General features: G+C 48.6%; 2 protein-coding genes across 5 annotated transcripts in view; both read right to left on the bottom strand.

Annotated features, from left to right (window-relative positions):
* Positions 1-2,786, bottom strand: part of dtnba (dystrobrevin, beta a) — a 30,061-nt gene extending 27,275 nt beyond the window's left edge. The window contains exon 1 of one of the 4 annotated variants that reach the window (XM_080527806.1): positions 2,313-2,786. The gene's annotated coding sequence lies outside the window, so the exon portion shown is untranslated. The remainder of the gene's footprint in view (positions 1-2,312) is intronic. The other 3 variants (XM_080527807.1, XM_080527805.1, XM_080527808.1) reach the window with 3 other exon arrangements.
* A 9,574-nt stretch (positions 2,787-12,360) lies between these two features.
* The window catches only part of kif3ca (kinesin family member 3Ca), a gene marked incomplete at both ends in the record, with an annotated part of 18,120 nt that continues 15,480 nt past the window's right edge, over positions 12,361-15,000 (bottom strand). Inside the window, 5 exons of the mRNA XM_080526688.1 lie at positions 12,361-12,448; positions 12,919-13,070; positions 13,327-13,435; positions 13,689-13,805; positions 13,970-14,088. Coding sequence (XP_080382814.1) covers positions 12,361-12,448; positions 12,919-13,070; positions 13,327-13,435; positions 13,689-13,805; positions 13,970-14,088 — 585 coding nt within the window. The remainder of the gene's footprint in view (positions 12,449-12,918; positions 13,071-13,326; positions 13,436-13,688; positions 13,806-13,969; positions 14,089-15,000) is intronic.

The following is a 15,000-nucleotide window of genomic DNA, read 5'->3' on the forward strand; positions in this document are numbered from 1 at the left end:
CCTCTAAATGACCTCACTGTAACCTGGGGAAAAGGCATGGTTGGTGACTTTAGTCTGTCCAATAAGAATTCTCTGTTTTCTTTTGTTAAATGGCATCCTGTATACATTTACTTGGACATTGATGTAAATGTAACGTCCTTGTAAAAGGGTGCCTTTTAAAAGATAACTATCTCATGGTACAGGAGGGCATGGCATGGCAGGCCTGACACTGTCCACTATGACCTCTCACCTCTGACCCCAGCATTTCCGTAGACACCCTGGCTGCTCATCTTTGACCTGGGGTGTTTATGGAGATATATATATACAGCAACAGTACAGTTACACACACACACACACACACACACACACACACACAACGCACGCACACTCTCTCTCTCTCTCTGACTGGATCATTTAGTATGCCAGTAACTACTCGAAAATCTGCTCCGATGACACATTCACCATAGCAACTTGTCGGGACACAAACAGCATTTCGGTAAGAGACATGTCAGAGAGAGAGAGAGAGAGAGAGAGAGAGAGAGAGAGAGAGAGAGAGAGAGAGAGAGAGAGAGAGAGAGAGAGAGAGAGAGAGAGAGAGAAGGTAGAAGAAGAGGGATACTGTTCCAAACGACTCCTTCTGCTCTGGCACATCACACACACATCGTAGACACGTCTCTAGTCTACTCTAGCCACTCGAGCATAGATAGAGAAGTACTAGAGAGACCTCAAGCATAGATAGAGAAGTACTAGAGAGACCTGGTTGTAGGGCACAGGGTCATAGGACACAACTTCCCCTCGAGGAGCGCTGTGTTCGTCAGGCTTTATTCCGGGGTAGGGATGGATACTGCCCAGGGCCGCTGTAGGCCATTTGGGTGACCTACGCATAGGAAATGATTTGGGGTGGTAGTGGTGGGGGCGGTAGTGCTAAATGGATAGCGCTAGCACTAATGGTGGTCTAATAATGGTCTAATGGGTGCCTATTGTAGTTGTATTTCATCTTGAATTGAAATAATTCATCATTATAATTATAATTTCAGCGTCTTTGAGCCTCGGAAAAGCGCTATATAAATTTAATGAATTATTATTATTATTATGATCATTAGGCTGTTTTGGTGCCCCCTCCAGGCACTTGGTGCCCTACCCACAGCGTGTGATGATGCGCGTGTACATAGCAGGGGCTCTGCTGCATCCCTACATATAGTCCCATCTATCCCACAGCTGCTCCTGCTATCCTTCGCCTGACATGATGTACCGTAGGTGTGCAGGCAATGTGCTGGAGGAGGGCTGTGCAGTACTACTGTACGCCTCGCCTCTCTGTGGAGGGGGAGAGATTTTGATGTAGTCTCTCTGATCTCCTCATCTCTCACTTTCTTTCATCTCTCCATCTGTGTTGTCCTTTTTTCTTTTTAAAACCATCTGATTTCTTTCCTCCATAGGGCACAGTGGAGCTGCGCACCCATGCACATACACACACGCGCACACACACACTTAGTAGTGCCAAACAAGTTCCAAAACGCTCAGTACTCTTTCTCCATTCTCAGTGTCTTGCTTGTTTTTCTGTCTTGTTTGTCCTTGTATGTATGTTATTAGCACATGCTCTCCTTGTCTGGTCTTATCAGCCCTGCATTCCTCTATGATCTCTCTGAGCAGTGTGTGTGTGTGTGTGTGTGTGTGTGTGTGTGTGTGTGTGTGTGTGTGTGTGTGTGTGTGTGTGCGTGTGTGTGTGTGTGTGTGTGTGTGTGTGTGTGTGTGTGTGTGTATGTGTGTGTGTGTGTGTGTGTGTGTGTGTGTGTGTGTGTGTGTGCTCAACACAAGTTGCACAGGGCATTGAATTTCTCCCACTGATTCTCTCTCTCTCTCTCTCTCTCTCTCTCTCTCTCTCTCTCTCTCCCACACACACACACACACACACACACACACACACACACACACACACAGCAACTTCCTTTCTAGACACACGGAAATTACTTATTAGCCCACAGTTACTTCTCCTTCACTTATATAATTCAGTTAGTTGTGACCGTTTATAAACAGTGTACATGTAGTGTAGCCTGCTTTGCACATCTGTCAGACCGACTATATTATGCTAATGATCAATAGCCGGACCGCGTATCTTGTGAATTTGCGTTAGACCTGCTGTTCCCATGTTGTTACAATGTAATAACTTACAATGTCGGAAGACTATCAAGGTGAGACGCTTTTCTCTTGTGAGGTCTCTAAGCTGCCTGTGTCGACTTTCAGGCCACTTTTAGCTTGACTTCAGGGAAGCTCAAACTGAGACATATGAGCGGCCATATTGCAAAAAAATAAAAAAAGTTGAACTCTCACTTTACCTTATTCTGCTGAATGAATGTGTTCGTTCTCTCTTCGGTTACAGCTAGCTCAACTCAGTGTGGAGGTAAAGCCCCACTGTGGAATAGGCTGAGAGACACACACTTCTATGGGTATTCTTCATTCGGGTTCGAGCGGAACGAGGAGCTCCTCACCAGAACTGTCCTCAGCAGGTAACGTCCCAGCTCTCCGTGCCGAAGACCGACATGATCACACTCGAGTGAACGGCACAGACTTTCTCTCTCCTTCTTTCGCTCTCTCATACACACACACACACACACACACACACACACACACACACACACACACACACACACACACACACGCACACGCACACGCACACGCACACGCACACACACACACACACACACACACACACACACACACACAAACACACACTTTATATCAGTTTCTTGTCGGCTAGGTTCGGTTTGAGTTCCCGGTAATATCCGTTATCTCCGTGGCTCCCGGCGATCGAATTCTGCCATAGTTCACTCCCTCTCTACCGGGTGAGTGAGTGTGTGTGTCCGCTGACTGGTGTCGTTGGGAGCTGAGCGCTCCGCTCTCCCGCCGCGAGCTTTATCCCCTCCTCTGGGAGGCACCACGCGCTGTAGTTATGATGATAGGCTAATAATAAGAATGATAGCAATACAAAATATTAGTAAAAACAAACAAACTCAAAGTTCAGTTTAACTTTGTGTTGAGATCATGGCTTCAGGGGTTTCCGCTGCCCGCAGTCAAAAGCAGTTTGGAGCCGATAAATAGGCCTACATCGTTTTTTAAACAATAAATTGCTTATGAATTTATTGCATATTATTGCATTGAGGAGACATTATAATCTGAGCGTAAATAGATGTAGATCCCATTTTAATCTCTGGTTAATCGAAACAGGCACGCTCGCTCTCTCTCTCTCTTTTAAAAAAAACAACTTTAAACCCCTCTGTATCAATTGATCTCAGATAGTTCTCACTACCCCTTCATCTTTTGGCAAACTCTCTTCATGCTCTCTGCTCAGGCAGTTGTGAAATTCATCAGAGGGATGTGATTCACAGAGTTGATGTAACACGCACACACACACACACACACACACACACACACACACACACACACACACACACACACACAGTGTGTGTGTGTGTGTGTGTGTCTGTGTGTGTGTGTGTGTGTGTGTGTGTGTGTGTGTGTGTGTTTCATCATCTCTGTCCTCCAAGGCAAAGTATTCCATTGCGTAGTAATGTCTTCATCTTGGTAATTTCTTGACATTCCAACTTAACTGTACATGAATGAGCTTTATGTAATATGTAATATTAATGCTTTATTGCACCTGAGAAATGTAAGATTAACTTTGGAATGACCCCTATGAACCATGACGAGGGCTGTTTTTTCTGGTTACACACACATACACACACACATACACACACACACACACACACACGCGCACACGTACACACACTTGTTGACGTTTTAACCACAGATTTAGGACCAACTTCGCTTCAAAGCAATAGTGGTTAGGGAATTAACAGAGTGAGTGAGAGAAGTCTTCCACCCCCTGCTGGCCATAATGGGACATACACCCTGAGAGGCAGACAGCCAGGACACATGGCACAGGGATTCATCTTGTTATATTACATTACAGTGTGCAAACATGTGGCTTGTGTTTGTGACTGTGTGACCGACTGTGACTGTGTGTGTGTGTGTGTGTGTGTGTGTGTGTGTGTGTGTGTGTGTGTGCGTGCGTGCGTGCGTGCGTGTGTGAGTATGTGTGTTTGTAAATTGTAAATGGACTGCACTTATAATAATAATAATAATAATACATTAGACTTATATAGCGCTTTTCTAGACACTCAAAGACGCTTTACAAACTGAAAAGATCGAGTAGTAATAATAAAAAGAAACAAAAAATAAGTAAAAGAAAGTATAGGGGCCAATTAAGGCCGAGGTTGCTGACGTGGTTGGAGGGGGTTACGGTGAAGCCATCGATGTTGAGTGAGAATGTCTGGGTGGAACAGGTGAGGGACTTTGGGCCGATGATGAGGATTTCCGATTTATTGCAGTTGAGTTTCAGAAAATTCAGTTGCATCCATGAATTTATGTCGCTGAGGCAGGCAGTGAGAGTGGAGTGGGTGTTAGGGGAGATGGTTTTGGAGGAGAGGTAGAGTTGGGTGTCATCGGCATAGCAGTGGAAGCGGAGGCTGTGGTGGCGGAGGACCTGGTCAAGGGGAAGGATGTACAGGATGAAGAGGAGGGGGCCTAGCACTGAACCCTGGGGGACACCGTGGGTGACTGGAGCAGTGGAGGATTTACAGTTATTTATTGAGATGTATTGATGTCTGTCTGAGAGATAGGACTTGAACCAGGAGAGGGCGGTGCCGGTTATGCCAATGTGTTGGAGACGGGTGAGGTGGATGGAATGGTTGATGGTGTCAAAGGCAGCGCTGAGGTCGAGGAGGATGAGGGTGGTTTTTGAAACCTAAGCAGTGGACTCATCTCTCTACATTCTGAGTAAGTAGACTTCTAGTAGTGGATACCTGTGTTGTTTATTAAGGGATAGAGTTTATTAAGTGATAGTGTTGTAACTGTCTATTTTAAAAGACAAAGCCTATCAGAAGAAGTCTAGTTCTGACCCAAGTAGGTGCTAATCTGCAAGTAGGAGGAGCCTTCTGTCTCCTGTATATATTGAATAGACCAGGGGCCATTTGGCTCATACATGCAACTAGTGAGAACACCTGTCAGTCGTTCGCATTAGTGGTCGTTAGTGGGAAGGGCTACAAGTCTGCTAGTTGTCAGCAATTACTGAGTCTTCATTAATATCTGGCCTGTCTGAGAGCGACAGCCTCCTGACACTAAGACTCGTGACAACAAGACAAGGGAGTCTATCTGTGGGAGTCTAAGACTCGTGACAACAAGACAAGGGAGTCTATCTGTGGGAGTCCATCGAGGAAGGCCTGAGAGGAAGCCAGGGTACTAAGTACCTTCTCTTCAGGGGCGGACTGGGATCAAAAAACAGCCCTGGCATTTGCGACACAACAGCCCTATTTCCAAACCCAACACGCAACACGGATTGTTAACATATAAAGCTTGAGATAACCAGACTGACTAGAATCCAATGTAGACATTTGGAGCACATAACACACGCAACTGACACACACTACAATCGCTGATGAATTCAGAGTGCCGACAACAATCCACAGTGACTGACTTAACCTGAACTGTGGCATCTATCTTAGCCAAAAGGACCTTGAGATCCAGTTAAGCCTAATAGCTTACGTTAATATAGACTCGGTGTAGCTAAATGAAGCTGCTCTGACACGGAATACAATAACGTTAGCAAAAAAAAGCTACAGTTACATGAACCATCACATGTATGAGCCTAAACAATACACCAGCCACAGTGCATATTACATTTAGCTTCACCAAAGCAGAAAAAGAGCACTGCACAGCCACAGTGTAATAAATGTGTCTTACCTTCATGTAGTTAGCAGACTACTAAGTAGTTTGTTTTTCTCTACAACCCTGTCAATCATTCTCTCCCTCGTCGTCTCCCTCGACCACAAGTTTAATGTTAGTCCTAGTGCTAGTTGAGGAGTGTTGCTGGCACCTGCTGCTTGCTTCGCAAACAGATTTCGTTCTTATATTCTATTCTTCTACTCGAGTTATCTAGCTTTGCGTAGCAACGAGTTGATCATGAGAAAATCCGTTAGGCCCTGGGCATACGCGCAGAACTGCACGGATGGCCCGGGCCGACATAAAATGTTTTGGGCCGCGGTCTGCTGAAATAAGTTATTTTCAATGAAAATCACCAGAGACAATTACAAATATGTTATTCATTTATTTTTTATATAATACATTCTGAGCGGCCCAGAGTCTCGCGGCCCTCCTGGCATTTGCCAGGCTTGCCCGATGGCCAGTCCGCCACTGCTTCTCTTCCAGTCGTTTGTAGTGTTGCTGTCTTCTCAAGTCACTCCGGTCTACTGAGTGCGCTTAGCTACTCCTAGTTCTGTTGGTTCTTTAGCCCTCTTCCCCTCTACAGACTTTTATCACAATGTGCTTTCTCCCTATCCCTGTTCTTCTGACACTCAGGAGGACACCTAGATGCTACATCCCCCCTCGCAACCCTTCCAATCTCATCTACCCACCTTTTTCTACTGACCATGACTTTATCGCCGCAGGCGGTCTCTGGAATTGCCAGTCGGGGGTCCGGAAAGCTGACGCTATCTCAGCTTATGCATCTCTTATGGCCCTCAATTTCCTTGCTCTCACTGAAACCTGGATCACACCAGAAAACACAGCTACACCAGCAGCCCTTTCTGGTGCCTACTCCTTTTCTCATTCCCCTAGACCCTCTGGTCGAGGGGGAGGCACAGGACTCCTCATCTCGCCCAAGTGGTCACATACTGTCCTTCCCCTGGCACACCTGTCTATATCCTCCTTTGAATTTCATGCTGCTTTTGTCTCCTCCCCGGTCAAACTCCACATTGTTGTCATCTATCGCCCCCCAGGCCAGCTCGGTGACTTCCTAGGCGAGATGGATGGCCTTCTCAGCTCCTTCCCTGATGATGGCACTCCGCTCGTACTACTAGGTGACTTCAATTTCCAATCTGAGAAGCTTCTCTCATCTGGAGTACTTGACCTCCTCCTCTCCTTCGGCCTTACCCTGTCCCCCTCTCCTCCGACTCATAAGGCAGGCAATCAGCTCGACCTTGTCTTCACCAGATCTTCCCACACTTCCAACCTTATTGTTACCCCTCTTCCAGTTTCTGATCACCACTTTATATCCTTCTCCCTTCCCCTCAAAACCTCCTCTTCCCTCTCAGCCTCTAACCACTTAAGACCCTCTCGTCGTAACCTACGTACCCTGTCCCCCATCACCCTCTCTTCTTCTGTCCTATCCTCCCTACCCTCTGTTGAATCCTTCTCCCTTCTATCCACTGATGCAGCATCCTCAACCCTCCTGTCCGCTCTCACCTCATCCTTCGACACCCTCTGTCCACTAACCTTGAAGCCAGCTCGATCCTCTCCTCGAGCTCCCTGGCTCTCTGAAACGCTACATGCTTGTAGACTAGCGCTCAGAGCAGCTGAGAGGAAATGGAGAAAAACTGGCCTTTCTGACGACCTTAACCTCTATCACTCTCTCCTCTCCAACTACGCCTCCTCGGCATCAGCTGCTAAAGCATCCTACTATCATTCCAAAATACATTCTTCTGCCTCTAATCCTAGAAAACTGTTCTCCACTTTCTCTTCACTCCTTAATCCACCTCCTCCCCCTCCTCCTTCCTCCCTGTCCGCCGATGACTTTGTCACCTACTTTGAAAAAAAGGTGGACGACATCAGCAGCACCTTTTCCCCCCCACCTCTCCCTCCTCCTACTAACAATGCTAACACCCCTTCCAAACTCTCTCCTCGACACTCGGTCTCCGGATTGTCATCTTTTTTCCCCCTCTCCCCCGATGAGATTCTCACACTTATCACATCAAAGCGGGCAACCACATGCCCGCCAACAACCACATCTCCGCCAACATCCTTCCTTACCTTACCACCCTAATCAACTCCTCCCTATCCACAGGATCTGTCCCAGCGGCCTTCCAAATAGCCAGAGTAAAGCCTCTCCTCAAGAAACCTACCCTTGACCCATCATCTGTCCACAATTACAGACCTGTCTCCCTTCTCTCCTTCCCTTCCAAAACCCTTGAACGCGCGGCATCTAAACAACTGACTGACTATCTCCGGAAGATGGATCACTTAGACCCCCACCAATCCGGCTTCAAGGCTGGGCACTCCACTGAGACTGCGCTCCTTGCTGTCACGGAAGCCCTCCACTCTGCCCAAGCTTCCTCCCTCTCCTCTGTTCTCATTCTCCTTGACCTGTCTGCTGCCTTCGACACAGTCAATCACCAGATCCTTCTCTCCATCCTCTCAGACCTGGGCATCTCTGGCACCGCACACTCCTGGTTCTCTTCCTACCTGGCGGGCCGCTCCTACCAGGTGACCTGGAGAGAATCGCTGTCTTCTCCACGAACCCTCTCCACTGGAGTACCCCAGGGTTCTGTCCTAGGGCCCCTACTTTTCTCTCTCTACACCAAGTCACTTGGCTCGGTAATCTCTTCACATGGGCTCTCCTACCACAGCTACGCAGACGACACTCAACTCTTCCTGTCCTTCCCCCCGTCTGATGTACACGTGGCAACCCGTATCTCAGCATGTCTCGCTGACATTTCAACTTGGATGGCTGACCACCATCTCAAGCTCAATCTTAACAAGACCGAGCTCCTCTTCATCCCCGGGAAAGCCTGCCCTCTCCAAGACTTCTCTATCACAGTGGAGAACTCTACTGTAACCCCCTCCCTGACAGCCAAGAACCTTGGAGTGATCCTGGATAACCGACTATCCTGTGCGGAGAACATTGCAGCAACGGCTCGCTCCTGCAGATTCTTCCTCTACAACATCAGAAGGATACGACCATTCCTTACCAGAGAGGCAGCGCAACTCTTGACCCAGGCACTGGTCATCTCCCGCCTGGACTACTGCAATGTACTCCTGGCTGGGCTCCCCGCTTCAGCCATTAGACCTCTGCAGCTCATCCAGAATGCTGCTGCCCGGCTGGTATTCAACCTCCCCAAACACTCGCATGTCACCCCTCTCCTTCGCACCCTGCACTGGCTCCCGATAGCAGCTCGCATCAGATTCAAGACCCTGGTGCTTGCATACCAGGCAGCTAAAGGGACAGCCCCTGCCTACCTGAGGGAAATGGTAACCTCCCAAACCCCTGCCCGCTCACTCCGCTCCTCCACCTCGGCTGGCCGACTGGCCCCACCTCCTCTACACAGCAGTCGGGCTGCCCGATCACGTCTCTTCACAACACTGGCTCCCCGCTGGTGGAATGAGCTCCCCACGGCTGTCAGGACGGCAGAGTCACTACCCATCTTCCGTCGTAGACTGAAGACCCATCTCTTCAGGTTACATCTTAAGTGCTCCTCCTGAGACATCTTCTGACCCTCACCACTACGTCTCCTAAAGACACCCGCTTTCCCCTCTACTGCGTCCCTAAGAACTTCTATTGCCCCCCTTGTACTGTTTCTCAGTTTCTCCAGTAAAAAAAAAAAAAAAAGTGATAGGGAGAAGGGTTTTCCTTATATCAATGGCCCCAGGCCCGAGCTAGATTACTCTTCCTGCAACGAATGGTGGATTGCTGATTCACATGCTTAGTATTCAAATGTATTGATTGTAAGTCGCTTTGGAATAAGGCGTCTGCTAAATGCCAAAAATGTAAATGTAAATTTGAGGTGTAAATCTGAGGTGGCCAGAGTCAGCAGAGAGGAGTATGTCGTTGGTGATTTTTAGCAGTGCTGTTTCAGTGCTGTGTTTGGAACGGAAGCCAGATTGGAATGGTTCATATAGGTTATTGGAGTCAAGGTGGGATTTGAGTTGGGCAGCAACAACTTTCTTGAGGATTTTGGACAGGAAGGTGAGATTGGAAATGGGTCCGGTAGTTGTTGGGGGTGTCAGGGTCGAGACCGGGTCTTTTAAGTATGGGGGTAATGGCAGCGAGCTTGAGGGCAGGGGGGACAATGCCAGTGGACAGGGAGGAGTTAATTATGTTTGTGATGAGTGGGGTGAGTGTGGGGAGACAGGCCTTGACTAGGGAGGAGGGAATGGGGTCCAAGGTGCAGGTTGAGGACTTCATGCTGGTGACTGTGGAGGATAGGACGGAATCAGTGATTGGACTGAAAGATGTAAGAGGATGACTTGGGGGTCATGGGAGGTTGGAATGGGGGTCAGGGAGGGTTGTGAGAGAGGCAGCTTTTTTGGTTTGAAAGAATGTTAGAAATAGGTTGCATTTGCTGGTGGTGAATGAGTTAGAGATCCATGAGTGTCCATGGGCTGGAGGAGTTTGTTGATGGTGGAGAAGAGTGTTATATAGCACCTTATTCCAAAGAGCTTTACAATGGCCTCTCGTTCACCCATTCACACACACATTCACACACCAATGACGGCAAGCTACCATGCAAGGAGCCGGCCCACTCATTGGGAGCAATTTGGGGTTCAGTGTCTTGCCAAGGACACCTCGACACGTGTGTGTGTCCACCACCAGAGGGGGGACATAAGACAACTCATCAGACCCAGGAGTCCGCCCAGTGCCCATCCAATAAAGTCCAGCAGACTGGACTAGAGCGCCAGGCTGTAAATATGTGTATATACCCATAATGCTAACGATCTATGAGGATACTAAATATTTGTATTTCTAAAGCGTTCAATGGAAGGTAAAAAGCGGAGCTATTCAGTACTAATGTAATGCACTAGGTGGCATTTTTGAGATAGAGACGTCACTCTGGTGTGCCTCGTTTTCATACATCCCTTTAAACAGATTCTTTCACATTTTTATATAGTTTTAGTTGAGTGATTGATGGTGCAGCAAGGCAGAATTCCCCCTTCTCGCTTGCACTGATGTGAAAATAGTAGACAAGGAAAAGCAAATACCCAGTAAGCCTCATGTAACCCAGTCCACATCTCCACAGCGGACACACACACACACACACCGGGGCCATGGGCTCCCTTGAAAAGAGAGATGGGACTCACTTGGATCAATAAAGGATATGTACAATAAATGAAGTACACACACAGTTGTGACAGTATCTTTATTGTGTCACCTCCCAGTAGTCTGAAGCTGGAACGGCAGCGAGAGCAGAATGGAGTACACACTGTACAGAGAAAACCCCTCCCCCCTCCCGCTCCCCAGCACGTTGCCATGGAAACAGGCTCATGTCCCACCTCCTCAGACTTCCTGGTTCCAACATCCAAACCCCCCCCCCCTCCATCACAAACCCTGCTCTACCAACCCCCACCATACACCATCCTCTCCACACACACACGCACACACACACACACACACACACACACACAGTTTATACAGTATATTACAATTGAAATCCTGTGACGCAGAACCCAGAGCGGCGCAGACTGACAGTGGAGAAGCTAGGTTCCTCACACACGTCGAGCCGTTCTAAGACCATTAGAAGTGCAATGCATAGAACACCCGCTGATACCCACTGACCCCTCAAAGCCATGTTCTGTTGGGATGTTCCCGGTCACCCTGTGGGGCGTCGTAGCGCATTGGAATGTGAGACGACCGCTGGATCGTTTGGATCAAGTGGCGGCTGATTGTTCCAGTGTCTGGCCTGTAGTCTGAGCTCCCCAATCAATAATGCAGTGATAGATTACTCCCACCTGAACCCCTCTTTCTCCTCTTAACCTCTCCTCTGTAATGAACAGAAAACCACACTGCTAACTTCTTGCGGTCCAAACCGTAGGGTCTCTCTCTCTCTCTCTCTCTCTCTCTCTCTCTCGTCTGCAGATGTGTGTATGAAGCAGGGTCCGAGGTAGGATGGGTCACTGACTCTCAAGGTCGGCTCTCCTACAATGTACTAGGGTAGGGTATTGGTGTCAGACAAACATACTTTGTAAAAGGTGCTGTACAAATAAAATATAATTGATTGATTGATTGATTGATATGGGGGCAGGGTGTGAGCAGTATATGTTTACATTGATGAGCTCTTACAATAGTTTCAGGAGTGTGTGCGTAACCGAGTAACAAACACACCTCTACAGAGCAGGACCCGTCACACAAAATAGCGCACGCACGCGCATGCACACGTACACACAGTACAGAATCCCTCCCCAGCAAGGGTAAATAAAGGTCAGAGGCTCAGTCCTCTCCACTGAGAAGAACTCCCAGCAGGCCAAAGGAGGCATGCAGGGAAGGAGGAGAGGGAGATGGAAGGATGCTGTGTCCTTCCTCCAGTCTAGAGCAGTCTGGGTAGTTGAGTCTTTGCATCAGAACAGGTAAAGCAAAGTAGTTTGGATCATTTCTGAGGTTCAAATGTTTGTCCCTGTGCCTCAGTCTGGCTCCTCCCATGGCAGTAACCTTCAACCAATCACGACGCAGCATGGGCGTGTCCCGTCCTCCTCACTGCGAAGTTATTGGATCATTCCAAAAAATAAAAAGAGAGAGAGAGAGAGAGAGAGAGGAAAAAGGATGGAGAGAGAGGCTGCTCTTCACTGGGCCGTGGTGGGTGTGGCTGTTGGGCGTGTTGCCAGGGAAACGGAGGAAGAGGAGGAAGTGATGGCTCGCGGGGCCTGACACCTGCACACAAGAACAGGATATGACGTCACATACTACACGTGTATACCTGTGTCCCAACAACTCTTCCAGTATTACATTTACATTTTGGGCATTTAGCAGACGCCTTCATTCAAAGCGACTTACAACAAACACGCTTGTCTAAGTAATGTTTAAGTCTAATCCTCTATCCATCAGCCATTGCAAGAAAACGTCATCTATGCTCAGGCCAGGGGCCAGTACAGTACAGCACGGGAGCAGGTTAATAGGATCAGACAATGCAACTGGGATCAGAGACAGATGAGCCAATAGGAGATAAACCTGGATATTAGGGATCCCTTAAGAGGGTGTGGCTAATCCTGGTCTAATCCTGTTTGAAGCTCCAGCTTCACTCACCAGACTATTCCTCACCAGTCAGAGCAGGGTATTAGTATAGGGTAGTCTGGTTTGGTTGAGTCTGGTTTAGGTGAGTTTTAGGCGTGGTTTAGTCTTACCAGGAGCGTGACTTTCGGACGCGCGCAGCTCTCTCCCTATAGGGGGAGCTGTCCAGGGAGGGGCTAAAGTTAGGCGCCGCCTCTGGCACGTGTTCCAATGGGGCAGTGGTGGGAGGAGTCATGTCCAGCTCCAGGAACATGATGTTCTCAGCCTACACACATACACACACACACACACACACACACACACACACACACACACACACAAAGGAGGAAGCAGAGCATTCACAATGGGATTATGCAATATAGTCAGAACATATTCACTCTCACACCACTCACACTCACACCAACCCTGAACATATTCACTCTATCCCCACTCACACCTGAACATGTTCACTCTCTCCCCACTCACACTCACACCTACCCTGAACATAATTTCACTCTCTCCCCACTCACACTCACGCCTACCCTGTATCTGGAGTGGGCTCCCATCGCTATGGCAACCCTGGCATACTGGCTGATTGGTCGTTTGTATCCAACTGCAGAGGCTGGTCTCCTCTTCATTTGAGAGAATTTACTGAGAGAGAGAGAGAGAGAGAGAGAGAGAGAGAAAATTATTCAACCTTCTGGGCTGTTTCACTTACCCAATGCTCCTCGTGTGGTTTGTATACTCATCTAACACAGTTCAAGTGGGGAAATGTTTTTGCCTGCTCAAACCAGATCCAAAAGTATCTCACTTTTTCCACCCTGTGCCAAACTCTTATGATGAGCCACACACACACACACACACACACACACACACACACACACACACACTCACACACACTCACCTCTCGGCAGGTACGAGGGGCTGGAACTTCCATTGGTCCTCCTCAGAGTCAAAGAGCAGCCTGTTCATGATCTTATTCTTCTCTTCAGGAGGGATGAAGTTCTCTATGATCAGATACCTTTAGACACACACACGCACACACGCACGCACGCACACGCACGCACACACACACACACACACACACACACTTGTGAGTCGTGACATGGGAACAATGTGTCAATTTGTGTGTGTGTGTGTGTGTGTGTGTGACTTACTGGCTAGATAAATGTCTGTGCTACTTACTTGAATTTGAGTTCTCTGGTGAGCTCGTTCTGTGTCTGCTCCAGCTCCTGTCTGCTCCTCACATGTTCATCATTCACATCCTTAATCTCTGCCTTTACAGACTGCAATTTAGCATAGAGCTGAGGAGAGGGAGAAAGAGGAGAGAGAGAGAGAGAGAGAGAGAGAGAGAGAGAGAGAGAGAGAGAGAGAGAGAGAGAGAGAGAGAGAGAGAGAGAGAGAGAGAGACCGATGTCACCTGGCACAGTCATTCAGGGGGATGGGATGGTCTCCAGGCCTGAGCTCGGTTGCCGATAGTAACGGCACTGGAGGCATTAGTGCCCAGAGGAGCACCAGCCAGTGAGAATCACTCACCCTGGCAACCCTCCCTCCCTCCCTCCCTCTCTCTCTCTCTCTCTCTCTCTCTCTCTCTCTCTCTCTCTCTCTCTCTCTCTCTCTCTCTCTCTCTCTCTCTCTCTCTCTCTCTCTCTCTCTCTCTCTCTCTCTCTCTCTCTCTCTCTCTCTCTCTCTCTCTCTCTCTCTCTCTCTCTCTCTCTCTCTCTCTCTCTCTCTCTCCCTCAGAAGCATTCCTCCCTTATAGGTCCCCCATGCTGTGGATGTTGAGTGGCACACGAGCCAGGTTAGGGGTCAGGGGTCATCTCAAGCTCAGTAGTCATTCACAAACACAGTTTGGGTTAGTCCTGGAGAGTCAGACCTGGAGTGGGAAAGGAGTTAGAGGGGTTGGGGACAAAGACAGGGGGTACAGTCGGAGGGTTGGTGCAGGGGGGTTTCGGAGGTAGTTTGGGGCTGGATCGGAGGGAAGTTGGGGGAGTTAGCAAGGAGTAGCCTGAGAGGCAGCAAGAGTGTTCCACCCAGCCAGAGGACAACCCAGAATGAGCTAGTTAGCGATAGCATGGAGTGCTAGTGGGAATAGGCCGGGACGAGATAGGGATGGGAGGACAAACCTTCAGGTACTGATTTAAAATGTGTGTCCACAGTGTGTGTCCGTGGCAAGGGGTCATTAGGATCCGTGTCAGGGGTCAGGGGATAAAGAG

The sequence above is a fragment of the Nansenia antarctica genome (assembly GCF_963989245.1).
Source record: "Nansenia antarctica genome assembly, chromosome: 3".
Lineage (NCBI taxonomy): Eukaryota > Metazoa > Chordata > Actinopteri > Argentiniformes > Microstomatidae > Nansenia > Nansenia antarctica.